General features: G+C 41.1%; 1 protein-coding gene across 1 annotated transcript; it reads left to right on the plus strand.

Annotated features, from left to right (window-relative positions):
- The first annotated feature begins 712 nt into the window (after window positions 1-712).
- On the plus strand, window positions 713-5,738 carry LOC143414389 (uncharacterized). Its single transcript, XM_076878662.1, has 5 exons — window positions 713-809; window positions 918-1,043; window positions 1,138-1,348; window positions 2,188-2,360; window positions 5,483-5,738. Exons 1-5 carry the CDS (start codon window positions 783-785, stop codon window positions 5,531-5,533), a joined length of 588 nt encoding a protein of 195 aa, XP_076734777.1. The 5' UTR covers window positions 713-782; the 3' UTR covers window positions 5,534-5,738.
- The last annotated feature ends 11,492 nt before the right edge of the window (window positions 5,739-17,230 follow it).

Below are 17,230 nucleotides of genomic sequence, written 5' to 3' on the forward strand. Positions count from 1 at the left end.
TGTGCTGGTGTGTGTTGGATCATTGTCCTACTGCATGATCCAGGTGTGCGTGAGTTTCAGGGTGCAAACAGTCAGCTGGACACGTTTTTCCTGGTAGAGAGCAGAATTCAGGCTTCAATCAGTTCTTTAGTTCTGGCCACTCATAGGAAGGCTTACCACTTATCAAAGTTTTCTCCATCTATTAGTCATGGCTCTCTGCATGGTTCACTGAAGTCTCAAAGCCTTATAAGTGGCATTGAGACTGATAGACATCAATGACTTTGTTTCATATATGTTCTTGAGTTTCTTCAGATGGTGGTGTGATGTGCAGCTTTTTCCTTTTCCTTGAGTCAGAAGTTCTCTCATTAATCATACCTGGACATGGCTACTGAAACTGAACTCAGCTTTTCTAAAAAACAGTTAATCTACGATTTAACGAGAGTGGAAAAAACCATGTGTGCTTTTTCATAAAGGGCAAAATTTTTGGACAGCCTCTTTTCTTCAATAAATGAACTGTATTTACTGAGGTTATCTCTGTCTGATATTAATTTTGTTTTATGATCTAAAACATGTTAGTGTGACAAATGTGCAAAAAATAAGAAATCAGGAAGGCAGCAAAGACTGTGGTACACACACACACTGCACCACATGGGGGCATGCTTTTCCACTCAGTAAATACCTCCCATCAACATGCTCGGCTTAAAAAGCCCCTTTTACAGGAAACTGGTAAACTATGACTCACTTTCAAGGAAAATGAGAAACACTTGTTACAGTGAACTTAAGTGTTGACGGACTTGTAAAAGATGTGCAGGCTGACATTGGTCATCAAGGTGAGTTAAATCTGAATTTTAGAGCATCATCAAAACTTTTTGCAGGTGCTTCCAAATATTCAAACTGTAGCTCTCTTCTCTCTGAACGCCGTGGTTTGTTTATCTCAGCTGTTGCTGTTGCATTATGCGAGCCAGAGTAAAATCGATATCGAAAGAAGCTGCAATGAAGATGTCTCACTTGAGTGTCCACTTTCTGAAAAGGACAGCAGTTTCCTCTCTGTGGCATGGTACAAGGTTAGTCATTTACTTCAGGCTTAAAAGTGTAGATTGTATTTTGTAGATGCAAATTTTGTAAACATCAAAACTGCTTGTGTTTGTTATTTAACAGGTAAACAATGGGAATAAACATGGCATTATCAGGAGGAGTAATGGTGAGGATCCAGTGTACTACAACTTTTCTCGTGAGGTCACATTTGGGGAGAAGCAGAATCTACTTCTGCGTAAGGTTTCACCTGCCGATTCAGGCGATTACGAGTGTACCATCAGCGCAAATGTAGGGGGTCAAAACCGGAATCACAAAGTCAGCCTGATCGTTAATGGTAAGCTTTCAATTAAATATCGCTGGCAGAAATATGAGTTTTCGCTACCTCAGGTAGCGCACTGGAACTGAGCTACATATGAGCCTAGACAATGTATTGACATATTTGTTGATCCTGAGAGACAGAGTCAGACTTTATGATTAACGAGTTTATTATGGCAAAGCATCGTCTTCGTACAGGGCAATTAAAGCTCTGTAGGATATACAGAATGTTAAAGGTTTATCAGGAAATGTGAATATTGAACAAATGTTTGCTAATTTAAATTTATTTATTGATAAATGTACAGTGAGGTGTTAATGAAACTGTATATGATAAACCTAAATATACTGTAAAATATATATACAAATATGTCCTCATATGGGACAATGATTTTATAACACAATAAAGCCATCATTGCTTAACAAAGTATAAAACACCACTGAGCAGACCTGTAAGTGTAAGTGGCATCAAAGCCAGTGCATCATATAATTCTCACACAAGTATCAGGAAGTTAAATCTATCTAACAGTCTTACATAATTTAACCCCCGCCTTACCTCTGCAAACTGTCATGATGCCACATCAAAAGGCAGGAAAAGCATTTCCAGAAATCACATTTTTTCCATTTCCACTGTGACATTTAAAGAGCATATTTTCCATCCAGGCTCTTTTATTAATTCAAGCAAACAAATTTCTAATGGGAAAATGTTTAATTAAACCACATTTGTAACCCAAATGCAGAAATTCTGCATAACTGATATCACAGTTTTTCAGGAAGTAATTTGAAATCAATTCAAACTGATATGTAAATAACCTCACTTTGTGCTATAGTGATTTTTTATTTTATGTCGTCTAAATACAGAGTGCGTGCCCACAGCTCCACTGACAACACTGAATTATTTGAACACAACAATGACAACTCCGACCAGTCCGCCATGCCCAACACAACTCGTGGACCTGCCGGTCACGTGGAGCATAGCTGGCTATGCAGCAGTGGCCCTGGCCAAAATAGTTCTGTCTCTAATCGTCATCTGGGTAAATATAGTCTTTTATTTTTCTGCACACAGAGGAGAAATTAATCAAAACATTTAGGGGATATTTTGGTACATGCAGCACTTCAGATACTTAAATAGTTCTAAGCCTATTTCACTAGCGCCTGATCACAGACACCATGGGGTAAATAGATTCAAAGATGACTTCTAAAGTCACAGCCACTTAATAATTTGACAGTTGCTAAGTCTTCTAAGTAACAGCTGAACCAAAAACATTTGTTCATGACCTCTTAATGACACATTAAACCGTTTCACATTGTTCATTTGGGGAATTTTCCTTAGTGTTTCCAGTAATGTGGCTTTTGATTTTTGGGGAAAAGAACAACCGTTGTTGGTAGTTTAAAAAACAAACAAACAGTGTTTTGTTGGTGCATACATCCCTGCTCCTTCATAAATAATAAAAATAAAGTTATTAATTTCCCCCCATTTCCTAGGTCACAGTCAGCAACTTGACCCCTTGCCCCTAAAATTGACCACATTTTGGTCTTGCAGTGCCTACCAGAATGACTAGTACTGTCTTTTTTATTGAGAAGACAGTTTCCAAATGTAAAGTAAACAAATTGAAACGAAAGCAAACAGAGAATTACACAGGACTCCAACTGTAATTTACAGGCTCATGATTGCTACCATAAATTGTTGCCTTTCAAAAAATCATCATAGACAGTTTAGAAAGGAACTATTGGTTAAGTTAGCTAAGTTTAATCAAAACAGATAGAAAAGGGATAAGACTTGATTTTCAACGCACTTGCAAAAATCAAATATCACGGTCTTTTCTGGTTTCAAAACAGAATCAGCGGTGAAGCTAAAATTTCTTCCATGTAAACTGATATTTAAAGTAGGATGTGTAGCCTGAGCTGAGGGAGCAAAACAATTAAAACATCTATGTCTTATCAGTTTTTATCAAGAAACATTCACGCATTCTGTCTGAAAACGTTGTGGTTTTAGGGACCTAGAAACACATCTGGTGGAAACATATGTAGGTAAAAACAGATAAGGCTGAAACTAGAACTGTGTGGAAAAAACACAGAGACAAGTAAAGAAGAAATTCAACTTTTTAACTTTGAAACTCAGATATGTTTTTAAGTGTCCTTACTTTTATTTACCAGCCCTAGAAAAGTTCAAGATGTGGTTAAAGTGAAGGCTTTCAGGTTCAATTCAAAGGGTTTAGCTGTTTCCTAATACCCCATTTCCAGAGGCTCACAAATCATGATGCAAAATAACAATGTCAAATATAAGGAATTCCTCTAATTATTGGATGAACAATTTTTTGTAGTCAACGACTGACAGAAGTATAGAAGCCACATCACTAAATCCTTGTCTTTCCACTCGCCATCATCTGCATTAAATGCTCTGCGTGGCCTTTACTCAAGCCGCCTTCAGTTGCTGCTCTCTGCGAGTCTTTTGGGGTTTGGTTTTGTATTAAATGACAGGTGTATTTAATCAGGTGACTGACTCGGCTCTTGAGTAATATCCAATTTCAAATTAAAAAACTCTTGGGGGTATTTTTTTTGTATATGTTGGGTTTTTATCCATTTGCACTGTGGACCACAGTGAATCAGTTTTGCAGCATTTGGCTGATTCTGAGGGGAGAGTGTAGCTACGTACACTTACCAGTTACATCATCAATAAACACCCTGGCTCCACTGGCAGCTGTAGACTTTAACAATAATACGCCTACATTCTCAAGAGTGTTATTCACTTAGTTCATGTGAAGTTGCTCATCTTACCTAGAAAACGATTCTGCGATTTTTTACTTTAGTTGTCTTCATTGTCATTCTTCTTAAGAATGTACCAGATTTTTCCGTTTTGTCCTTTTCTTACTTTTTTTGCTGTCTTTTTTATTTTAATTTATTCAGAGGCCTAATGATGGCCTCCCTGCTCTGACATCTCTTTGGAACTCAGATTTTAAATTACAGTGAAAAACTCTATAAACATAAATTCAACACTTTAAATCTGCTTTAGATGATAGGTCTGCTTCATTTTGCAATGAAATATCAGGGGAACAGAGCTCACCTGTACATGAAACTTGTGCCAGTTGTGCAATTAATTTTGAGCCTCTGAAAATGGGAGATTATCTATAAAAATAATTAATCCCTAATCAGTTAATACAATGCTTTTGTTAAACCCCTTGAATTTAACATAGAAGGCGCCACTTCAATCTTGACTGTTTGATTTAAAAGCATGGTAGTATACAGATTTAGAGTATATTTCCCAGACTTTGTAGAAGTAAAAATAAAGAATTTGTATACAAGTCAAGAGAGCCTAAACAGACATTTTCAAGAATATATTTATGTTTGTGATTACGTGAACACAACAATGTAAACACCGCAACAGAAGAAACGACTGTGTATGGTATGATCACGCCCGCCGTGTTAAAAACACAGGGAAGAAGGGGTTGTTGGGTATTGTGGTGTGTTGCATGTGCGGCTGGCAGCTTGTGAGCTGCAGCCGGGCCAAATAAAAATGGTCTTTACCTTGCAACTTTATTGCAAGGTAAAGAGCAAGTACTTCATGAGAATCAGAAGGAAAAATTCCCCTTTAACAGGAAGAAACCACAAAACCACAAAACCAGGCTCACAAAGCCAGGGAAGTTTGATAATGACTAATGATTAAATGTGGAGTGGTGTATAAACATGAGAGTGAAAAGAGGTGAGTGAGGAAGAAACTAATAATGCCTAATTTCATTTAGTACAAAAATCAAACTAACTAATGAAGAAGTCCGGGAGCATATCTTTTAGTAGAGGACAGACATTACAGAGATAATTAGAGTAATGGCTTAACGTCACTGTTGACGTTACCTCTAATATTCTAAATACTATGTAAATAACCCAGTTAGTGTGAAAACCCCATTTCCTGTTAGTCAAAAATGTCACTGCCTTCCTCTAGTTAATAATGTGCACCCATGCAACAGTTTGGTTGATGTGGTTCATGTTGTTGAGAAAATGTAGGCAAACACCCGCTTTCTCTGCACTGCATTTCCTGTTTAACTCTGATGGTATTTCTTCCTACAATCAAAGCTGACAGTCTTGTTTCCAGCATAATTCCCTCAATGTATCTTGTACGTACATATATATATTTTTTGTGTGTGTTTCTTTGAAAATCCAGGTTATTCGTCTCAGATCTTCAAGGCAACGATATAATAAGTGGCATAACTGAACCAACAATACAGACCCTCTACACACAGCCTTCCACGCAAGCGGGGAATTTTTTTCTTTTTAATTTATTCTATTTCTAAATGAGTTTTGTAAGACTCATGTATTATTTTTTTTACATGTAAATTGTAACACAGTTTTTGAGACCTCTACATAATGAATGTAAATTTTCAAATGTAATAAATAATAAACACTCCGGTTTTAACAAATTCGTATTTTCTGGCAGTTATTTCATGTTTCGGGCGTTACAGGTTTAAAAACACGCCTCGTCTTTTTATTGGTAACAACGAGGTCAACGTTAACAGGCAAAGGTACACGATTCGTTTTGTTTCCTGTGTCCTAGTTCTTTTCGTCCACCACAATTAGTTTCAGAAATCAAACGTCCACAGAAAGCAAAAGTATTGTATCAACTCTTTAAGAAGTATAATCGTTTTTATGCATAGTCCTTTATTTTACAAAAGCTCAGAAGTATTTCTAGCCTAGTATATTCTAAACTAGTATATGTTTTTCATCTTCAGATGAAAACCTTTGCAGCCTGCCTGAAATCTAAGACCTACAGACTTCTAGGGTTGCTTTTGCAGTATGCTTTGAATCATTATCGATTTGCACTGTGAAGCACTCTCTGATGATCTGAGCAAAGCCCTGTGCACTTCAGAATTCCACTTGCCGCTTCCATCAACAATCTATCCTCAATAAACACTAGTGACACAGTACTTCTGGTAGCCTTACATGCCCACACTATGACACTGCCTCCTCTGTGTTCAATAATGTTGTTTGGCTTGGGGTGCTGTTTCTCTCCTTCTTCATACTGATTTCTTCCTGTCCTTCTGCTACAAGTTAATCTTGGTTACATCTGACCAAATGTTTTTTTCCTAGAACTCTTGAGGTTCTTTTAGATGCTTTGTGGTGAAGTGTGATTTAGCCTTCCTGTTCTTGTGTGTAACCAGTGGTTTGTTCCTTGTTCTAAACCCTCTGCACGAAGATGTCTCTTGATTTTAAACTTTGATGATGATAAAACTGGAGAGTTCTTGACTTCATTAGATTTGTTTTTCTTAACCATGGAAATAACTCTGTCAGCATGCACAGTGGTCTTGGGGCTTTTGTGGTTGCTGAGCTTGCAATTGCATTCATTCTTTTTAAGTATGTACCAGACTGTTGATTTGGCCACTCCTGACAAATTATCTAATAGTTTTTTTCTGCTTTTCAACCTAATCATGGCGTCTTTCACTTGCATCAACATCTTTTAGGACGTCAATGTTAGAGTTCCAAATGCATGTTTAACACTTGGAATCAACTCCTGATGTTCCAGTTTCTCTTAGTTTGTCGTGAAATAGCGAGAGAACAGACCTCCGTTGTTCAATTCCTCCTGAAAATGTGGCACTATACATAAAATTAGCTGGACATATAAAACTACTGCTATAGTCAGTAGTTTTATAGTTTCAGTTTCAGTAACGTACAAGAGGAAACCATTTTCTCTATTTTTTAAGTCTTGTTTATAAAAAGTTAAACACACCCTTACTGCTTCCATAGGAATTAAGAGGCCAAGTAACATTGAGGGGTGCTAATCACATTCACATGATTAACTGATCATCAGTAGGTGTAACCACCTTTATAAATGCAAAACATTTGGCAGTTTTCTGGTCTGGAGCATTCAGGTGTGTGTTAACACAATGCTACAACTTTCCCCTGAGTGGAGTTTTGTGCATATTGATCGATCATTATACAGTTTTGTTTGAAGAGAGAGAAAGACCAGAAAACAAGCTGGTGCTCTTTTATGAGGAAGTAACACCTATAACTAAACTTAGCACAAAAGGTAAGGAAACTTGTTCTTTGTTGTAACAATGCTTCTTGGCAAAAAATCTTATACTTTTGGAAAGCTTGTTTATTTCCCATCAAGTAGGTTGAGTTGAGTATGTGGGCTGCACCCATGAAAAGCTTCCCAGATCTTTTCTGCCAATGCCAAACAGGTTATGCTGTAATTAACTCTTGTTTGGTGTCATTTATTGACATGACTGAAGTCTGAAGAAACAAGATATATCATAATTTCACAATGTATTAATTTAATGAAAGCATGTAGCATGTGGAAAGCCATACACAGCCACAACAGCCTTGTTGTAAAGCACAGGCGTCGAACTCCAGGCCTCGAGGGCCGGTGCCCTGCAGGTTTTAGATGTGTCCTTGATTTAAATGGTTAAATTACCTCCTTAATATGTCTTGAAGTTCTACAGAGGTCTGGTAATGAACTAATCATTTGATTCAGGTGTGTTGACCCAGGGTGAGATCTAAAACCTGCAGGACACGGGCCCTCGAGGCCTGGAGTTCGACACCCCTGTTGTAAAGGCTCACCTTTCAGCACACTCACTTCACCAGATGCACCTTGTTTCTTTTCCTCACCTTTGATTGGGTGTGGTGCTTGCCCTTAATTGCATTCACCTGTCACCCGTTATAAAAGGACTGCACCTTATACTGCTGAGTTCATGTATTATTTTGAGTTACTTAAATCACACTTTATGTCTTTTCAGAAACAGCAGTCCATGTGTGTCTTTTCTTTTGCTCATTATTCAATAAAATGAGAAACTTGCAAGTGATTGCTGACTGTGCCAGTATTTGTCTCAACTCAGCCAGCGTGGTTTCATTGGTCAGTCTGGCAAGAACAGCACATCCAAGCAAATCCCACAAGTGTTCAGTGGGGTTCAGGTCAGAACTGCAGGTAAGCCATTACATGGACTCCCAAATTCCAGAGGTAGTCTCTGATAAACCCCACCCTGTGGGGGTGAGCGTTGTCATCTTGGAGGACAGAGCTTGTTCCTAGACTGTGGCGATATGGAATTTCCTCTGGTTGCAGAATTCCATCTCGATATTGCTCTACAAAGAGATTGCCTCCAGTCATAACGTGGAAAACAGGCCTGGCTGTGAAGGGCAGTCGTGGCAGGTCTACTGGAATGAGACCTATGAGACCAGAGATTAGCTGTCTTCAGTCTATTCCAGACTGTCTGGGTAGAGAGCTGCCAGCCATATCATCCTACAAACTTTGACTGAAAATCTGCAGGACAGCCTACAGTTTCCAAATCTTGACAGGGTGGTGAAGTTGCCCTATGGCATTGACCCTATCCAGATCAGTCAAATGTGGGCTGCTAGGTGAAGACACCAATTGACCACCGTAGCAGGTCCATGCTCATGGGTGCTGCTAATCAGGCACTTGGCTGTCAGCACCTCAGGTACCAGGGGGTCAAAACAAGAGTCAATAGCAGAATAACCAGTTTGGCATTGGCAGAAAACATTTGTCAAGTTTTTCATGGTTTAACCCACATACTCAACTCTGCTGCTCAAGCCACAAATGTACTTTCCTTACGAACATGGAATTGGTTAAGGGGGGAAATAAACAGGATTTCCAACATGTAATATTTATTGCCAAGAAACATTATTACATCAAAGAAATAAATCAGCCAAATAGAAATTTCCTTACTTTAAAGTTTTCAAAATTAAAATTTCAAAATTAATAGCATTCATTTTCACCCCCACAGAGCAGCTTCTTTTCGGTGTTATGACTGCAGTTTAAGTTGCAGATAATAAATATTTTAAACTTAGACACAGACTGAATGCTTTCTCCTTACATTATTTTTATCATAAACTCTGATAAAAAGCTCTACTGCTCCACTACAGATTCACATTTTAAAAACATGCTTAACTGCTTTCTTGCTGAAGATCAATACCCATCATGTCTGCCTGTATCATTATGATTAACTCATCCATTTTCTGGATCAGTAGCACAAAATATATATTTTTACAAAAACAGAAATGAGACTTCTGTGTTAAGAGGAACTAAACAGATTTACTGGCATTTCACAACACCGAGCTCTTCCTGTGTGTACCACCTTTAATTCCTGTTTAAGAAGTGAAAGTGTAGCATAAGCTTGTGCTCTACAGTCTGCACAGACTTGGACTATTGTTGGTGCAGGATTCTAGCAGCTAGAATAAATGGTTCACTCGGTAGAGTGGAGTAAATACCTACCTCTGAGTTCTCCTCCTGCTTTACAAAGTCAGACACAGGATACACGTCATTGTGTTTGTAAATACGGATTAGAGATTTTACAAGAGGTGAGGTGTCTCACTGGGAGCAGCATGTACAGTGTGGAAAATAATGTGCAGAGGCCACCATCTACTGGCAAATCCTCAGAAAACATCACAGTCTGGCAAACCGGCACCTCAGCTGACTTTTTTTTTGTGTCCCGTTTGGATCTTTAGCCATCAGAATTGTTGTCTTAAGGACAAGAAAGATGCCAAGCGGATTTATTTTACTAAGTGGATCATCATGGCCTTGCCATATTGGTCCATTTGATTGACCTGTATTACAATTGTGAATTTATTTTATTTTCAGTTGCTACAAACGGGACAGACATGACTGGGGGATAGGACAGGGAGAAAGAATGAAAGAAAGAGAGGGAGAGAAAGAAAACCAAAGGGGAGAAGAGACGGTGAGAAGGGGGGGGAAGAAAGAAAAAAAAAAACACCTGGGTCACCTGTATGGAGAAAAAAAACAGAAGAGAAAGCAAACAACAAAGAGCAACATAATAAAAAAAACGGCACCATCACAATAAACTAGCTAGCAGTAGATATCAGTAGATACTAAATAATAAACGATATTGTGCAGCACGCAAGATAGACAGCGCACAATGTGCTTTGAGGCAGCAGCCAAGAAAGGTGTAGTCCGCGTCTGTGAACACCCGTGTGTACACCTGTGTGCATACCTGTGTGGATCAGCACGCTTGTATTCCAAAGGTTTCTCCATGTAACGATCTGCTAGGGAGTGTGGGGAGCCACAGCCCCGTCCACCAGGGTATGAAGCAGGTATGGAGGAGATCCAGGCCCCAGATATCCAGAGGCCCCAGAGTACAAGGACCCGAGGAGGACCACCTAACCCTAACCCACCAAAGGGGGGGGGAACCGTGCCACCCTCCTGGGAAGAGCTGAGTAGAGCCCCAAGGGAGAGGTCACCCCGCAGCTACGGAGCAGAGGCCAGAGGGGGTTGCAGTGGCGTGCCTGCGGGCTCTGCCGGCAACCAGCTGTGCCAGAGAGGACCGAGCTTTTAAATAATGTATGATGTGGTCTAATAATACAATGGCATAATGGCCTATGATTACAAAATGTTTGGATGCACTTTCAAATTGTGCATATGTGCTGTGTTTAATGCACCTGAAGAGCATTCAACATGAAAATAGAGTCAGGGGCCACTAGTGCAATGCTACCATTACACTACCATTAACAAAAGTTATATACTGAACAGGGTGTTCAGTATATAAGTAAGTACATTTTTCCAGCTCCAAATTAGGTTAAACGGAGCAGAACATTTTACAAAGCAATGATAATGAAATTACTTTAGTCAACCAGTTGGGTGCTTAGTCAAGAAAGTAACTTAAAAAAAATAAACTTCAATGAATCTTCTAAAACAGACCCCAACAGCACATGCTGACTCACAAAAAATAGCACTGGAAAGAGGGCTCAAATGTAGGACACTGAAGCCAGTTAAATACACAAACAAAAAAGGCAAGCCTTTGATGGCCAATGGAAAAACCAAAGATACAAATTCCAACAGGTGAGTAAATAAAACAGAAATTCACACACGGGGCACAAGAAGCTAGGGAAGGCCAGCCAGAGAGCAAACAGTGAACCAGTGTTATAAATGTGGAGAGCTAATTAGGGAATTATGTGAATGCAGGCACAAGTAGGTGGGTTTTAAGTTTTGTGTCTTAATGGAATAAAATGATTTCTATTTTTATGTTGTCATCACATGTAGTGGTTAGAAAACATTTCAAGAGTCTGCAGGGCGAAGAAGGAAACGGTTAACAATGTTTCTGTCTTCTACCCTTTAAAAGCCGGCAACCTTTGACAACTTCTGCACATTTCAGCCCATTTTGACCTTTAAAACCTCTCATTTTTATAATAGGGTTAATGCATAGAGGACTCAGACGACCTTCAAAAGGTGTTTACTTAGTTTAAAACCACAAATCTCTCAGGCAATGGAAGAAAGGGTTATGTCCTTTATGTTTCCTCATATTTATACTCTAATGGTTGTGGTGTATTCATAATTGTCTCTGGTACATTTGTTGTATGGGCAGTATGTGTTCACTGTTTGATTGTGTAATTACGTGTTACGCACTGGCAATGCATGCCGGTAGATGGTAATACAGGAAGTAAAAGAGATGGTCTTACCGCACACAGTGGTCCCGCGTACTTATTCAGATTCAGAGTAAGAATCACACATGGTGTCAGAAGTGCTGTGTGACTCGTAAGACTCCATACATCTGCCGAGTGTGAGGAGAAGGGGAAGGTGGAAACAAAATGCTGAATGACGACGTAGACGATCGTCCGAGGGCAGGAGTTAGCACCGCGGCTAGCACTCCCAGCGCTACGTTTAGCATCCAACCACCGGAGCCCTTTGATTTTTCCAAACCACACGAATGGACAAGATGGGTCCGTCGCTTCGAGAGATTCCGTCAGGCAAGTAATCTGTCTGCGAGCTCGGAGGAAAATCAAGTGAACACTCTCATATATTGTATGGGAGACGAAGCGGATGACGTCCTGAGAGGACTAAAGTTAAGTGATGTAGACCAACGGGACTATGCTAAAGTGAGAGATAGCTTCCACAACTTTTTCATTGTCAGGAAAAATGTTGTTTATGAGCGCGCACGTTTTAATATGCGCAAACAAGAGCCGAATGAGACTGTTGATGCATTCGTGACTGCCTTGCATGCATTAGCAGAGCACTGTAACTACGGACCGCTCCACGATGAGCTGATAAGAGACAGAATAGTAGTGGGCTTGGCCGACACGAGGCTGTCTGAGCGCATGCAGATGGAAAAAGACTTGGACTTGGATAAAGCTATAAATATGGCCAGGCAGTCAGAAGAAATCAAAAAGCAACAGTCAGCTTTGAAAAGTGAAACAAATGTAATGCATGTAAATGCGAAAACAGTTGACAGAGTGATACAAAAGCACGACAAAACAAAGTTCAACATGTTCAAAAATAAAACTGTCAAAACACAACAGCAATATAGCAAGAGACAAAGTAACAAATGCTACAAGTGCGGAGGCTCTCCACATCCGAAACCTGAGTGCCCAGCAAATGATGCAAAATGTCATTTATGTGGAAAAAAAGGTCACTACCAGCGAGTCTGCAGACAAAGCAAGACAGTGCAAAGTATTGAGGAGGAAGAGGAGCAAGGTTTCTTCCTAGGCTCAGTTTCCAGTGACGGCCAGGCGTGGACAGCCAACATACAAGTGAAAGATGCAAAAATCACTTTCAAACTGGATACTGGAGCAGATGTGACTGTAATAGCTGACTCGGACTTATCAAAGATTTTTGCTAACGAACACAGACCAGTTCTCCAGCAGCCAGAAAAACCTTTGTTAGGCCCTGGAAAAACACCACTGGACGTTGCAGGTTTTACAAAGCTACAGCTCAACTACGGAGCGAAACAGACAACAGAGAAGGTCTATGTTGTAAGAAACCTGAGCACTCCACTGCTAGGCCTGCCCGCCATTACAGCTCTTGGCCTGCTGGTGCGAGTTGACGCGGTTTCAATGGATACTCTGAAGACTACTTACCCTAAACTTTGCAATGGTCTAGGGAAAGTGCAGCGGGCCTATCACATTAAACTCAAACCGAATGCTGTGCCGTACTCACTCAAAACTCCGCGAAGGCTTCCTCTGCCTCTGATGGGAAGGGTAAAAGAGGAACTCCAACGAATGGAAGAGCTTGGTGTCATTACCCGAGTTGAGGAACCAACGGATTGGTGTGCCGGCATGGTTGTTGTTCCAAAGAAAAACAGCCCTAGGCTAAGACTTTGCGTAGACTTTACCGGACTAAATGAGTATGTGTGCAGGGAAAAATATGTGCTGCCATCGGTTGAACAAAGTCTCGGAATGCTCGCAGGAGCCAAAGTGTTTAGCAAACTGGATGCCAACATGGGCTTCTGGCAGATTCCCCTGTCCGATGAGTCTGCCAAACTCACCACCTTCATCACACCCTTTGGGCGGTTCCACTTTAACCGCCTACCGTTTGGGATCAACTCAGCGCCCGAACACTTTCAGCGCATGATGGCGGAGGTCATCGAGGGTCTCGAAGGAGTGGTGTGTCACATTGACGATGTGTTGGTGTGGGGACGTAACCATCAGGAGCACGATTCCCGTCTCCATGCTACACTGCAAAGACTGGAAAAAGCAGGCATAACGCTGAATGTTGAAAAATGCGAGCTCTCCCAGAGCAAGGTTGCTTTCTTGGGTCACATCATAGCGGATACAGGAATCAGTCCTGACCCGAAGAAAACGGAGGCAATTACAGAAATGACAGAGCCAACTAATGTGTCAGAGTTGCGCAGTTTTCTGGGCATGGTGAATCAAGTGGGCAAGTTCATCCCCCATTTAGCTGAAAAAGACAAAGCCCTGCGAGATCTTCTTTCCAAAAAGAACGCATGGTATTGGGGAACTGACCAAGTGAGAGCTTTCAAAACATTACGAGATGCCCTGACCTCACCCCCAGTGCTCGCAATGTATGACCCCAACAGAGACATTAAAGTATCAGCAGATGCTTCATCCTATGGTCTCGGAGGTGTTCTTTTGCAGCTGTGGGAAGAAGGATGGCGACCAGTGGCGTATGCATCGAGGTCCCTTTCTCCTACAGAACAACGATACGCACAAGTGGAAAAAGAGGCACTGGCATCTACATGGGCGTGTGAGCGTTTTCGTGATTTCCTGATTGGTAAACATTTTTGTCTTGAAACGGACCACAAACCTCTCGTTTCCTTACTGGGAGGACAAGCTCTGGATCTCTTGCCACCCAGGATCCAGCGATTCAGAATGAGACTCATGCGTTACTCGTACACTGTGCAGTACGCCCCAGGGAAATCGCTCTGGACAGCAGATACTTTGTCCCGCTCACCTCTGAAAAAACCAATGAACCTGTCAGACAAAGAGCTAATGGAAAGCACAGACATATATGTCGACAGTATTGTAGCAAACATGCCTGTCAGTTCATCATATATGCAAACACTGAAGGAACAACTGAAAAGCGACAGTGTGTGTGCTCGCGTCATGGACATGTGCACCGAAGGCTGGCCAGAACATGCAAAACAAGAGCCTTTACTGCGAAATTACTGGCCTGACCGAGCCACGCTCACTGTTGAAGACGGCCTTTTGTTAAAAGACACACGGCTTGTCATTCCTTCAGCAATGAGAAACGAGGTGCTGGAAAAACTACACGAAGGACATCAAGGTGTTGTAAAATGTAAAGCTCGTGCACGCCAAACAGTGTGGTGGCCCGGGCTGAGTCAACAAATCTCTGAGATGGTGCTCAAGTGCAAAACGTGTATTCAAGAAAGACACAATAACAGTGAGCCACTCATGCCAACAGAATACCCTGCCCGCCCATGGCAGAGAGTGGGCACAGATCTTTTCGAGCTGGGAGGGAAAACTTACCTTCTCGCTGTTGACTATCACTCTAGATTTGTTGAGATTGCTTTGTTAAACAGGACAAAATCAAACGATGTCATTACTCACCTGAAATCTTTCTTTGCCCGTCACGGCATCCCAGAGGTCCTCATGTCTGATAATGGACCACAGTATTCAGGTCAAATCTTTACAGACTTTGCAGCAGCATACGGCTTCAAACACATCACAAGCAGTCCCAAGTTTCCGCAAAGTAATGGAGAAGCAGAACGTGCTGTGCAGACTGTAAAAAATCTTCTGAAAAAAGCAGCTGATCCTTATCTAGCTCTTCTTGCCTATAGAGCTACACCACTGCAGTCCGGATACAGCCCTGCAGAGCTTTTAATGGGCAGACGTCTGCGAACCACACTGCCGATGCTTCCATCGCAGCTGGAGCCCACACTGCCGGACAACGCACTGCTCGCTCGAAAGGAAAGGGAGAAGAGGATGATGGACATGGCAAACTTCAACAGGCGCCACCGCGCAAAACCTTTATGCAGCCTGTCCCCAGGAGAGCAAGTTTGGGTGACTGATGTCAAAACTACAGGCACTGTTATCCAAAATCACTCTACACCCCGATCATACACAGTGGAGTTACCACAAGGGACTGTGAGGCGTAATCGTGTGCATTTGATTCCTTTAAGTTCACCTGTGCATGAACCTGCTAATGTGCCTGTGTTGCAGAAGCCTCAAACACCCAGTGTGATCCCTGCTACACCTGTTAACACTGATGTGGTCAGAACCAAGTCAGGGAGGCCAATAGTTAAACCTAAAAAGTTAGATCTGTAAGAAAAAAAAAAAGGTTGTTGTTATGTAACTGTGTTATAAGGGTTTTGTAGAGCACAGTAAAATAAAGCTAAAAAGAGTTGTTAAGAAAAGAAAAGAACAAGAAAACAAAAACAAAAGGTTAAAAATGTAATGCAGATTGTTTGCCAGATGTTCTTGTATGGCTTTGAAAAAGAGAAGTTCTGTCCTGAGAAAAGGAATATTCTGTTTTTGTTTAAAAGGGGAGATGTGGTGTATTCATAATTGTCTCTGGTACATTTGTTGTATGGGCAGTATGTGTTCACTGTTTGATTGTGTAATTACGTGTTACGCACTGGCAATGCATGCCGGTAGATGGTAATACAGGAAGTAAAAGAGATGGTCTTACCGCACACAGTGGTCCCGCGTACTTATTCAGATTCAGAGTAAGAATCACACAATGGTATTCTTTGTGTGGCAGCATCATGAAGTAGTCACAAAGTTCTAGGGAAAACAAACTTACCCATGGATGCTGACACAGTAAACACTAAATACAACACAAGTGGATGATTTTTGCAGCAAATACATAGCAGCAAAATAAGTTTTATTTGATCTTTTTCAAGTCTTCTTTGAAATTACTGTCAACAGTTTCTGAGAATAAAAAGCTTTTCTGCACTTTGCAAATAATGTTTGATGTTTTTCTTTTTACATATGTTTTATGGATTTAGAGAATAGAATAGAATAGAATAGAATAGAATAGAATAGAATGCCTTTATAGTCACAATACAGACGTACAATGAGTTACAGAGCATCTCCTACTCAGTGCAAACATGTGGGAGGAGAAAGGGAGGTGAGGTGCACAGTTTCAGCACTATATACATATGAACAGTATTTAGAAAAAAACATTAAATAAACAAGTAAATAAAATAGTGTTATGTATTTACAGTGTGGGTTATTGCAGGTAAAATTAAGTATTGCACAGTGGTGGTTTATAGAGGGAAGTCCTTGGAATGGGGGGTGGAACTGTGTTATCAGTGCATGTATGAGTTCAGGGTGGTTACGGTACTTGAAAAGAAACTGTTCTCGAGTCTGTACACCTGAACACTTCCCCTGAGGGAAGCAAGTTGAACAGGTCAAAACCAGGGTGGGAGCTGGGGGATACTACGATACCCACCCAAGCCTCTCACCAAGGGCAACTTCAGACTGAGACAGAGTCCAGCCCCTTTCCAGGAGAATGGTTCCATAGCCCAAGCCATGCGTTGAGGTGAGCCTCACTATATCTAGTTGGTACCCCTTAGCCTCATGCACTAACTCAACCCACCAGAGAGGTGATGTTCCATGTCCCAATTTCTAGTCTTGGTAGCCGGGGATCAGTCTGCCAGGGCCTTCACTCCTGGTACGGCCACCAGACACTTGCTCTCAGGCACCCTCCCTGGGCCTGGCTCTAGGCCAGGGCCTCGGTAACCCTATCCCG

The sequence above is a fragment of the Maylandia zebra genome, linkage group LG20 (genome assembly GCF_041146795.1).
Source record: "Maylandia zebra isolate NMK-2024a linkage group LG20, Mzebra_GT3a, whole genome shotgun sequence".
Lineage (NCBI taxonomy): Eukaryota > Metazoa > Chordata > Actinopteri > Cichliformes > Cichlidae > Maylandia > Maylandia zebra.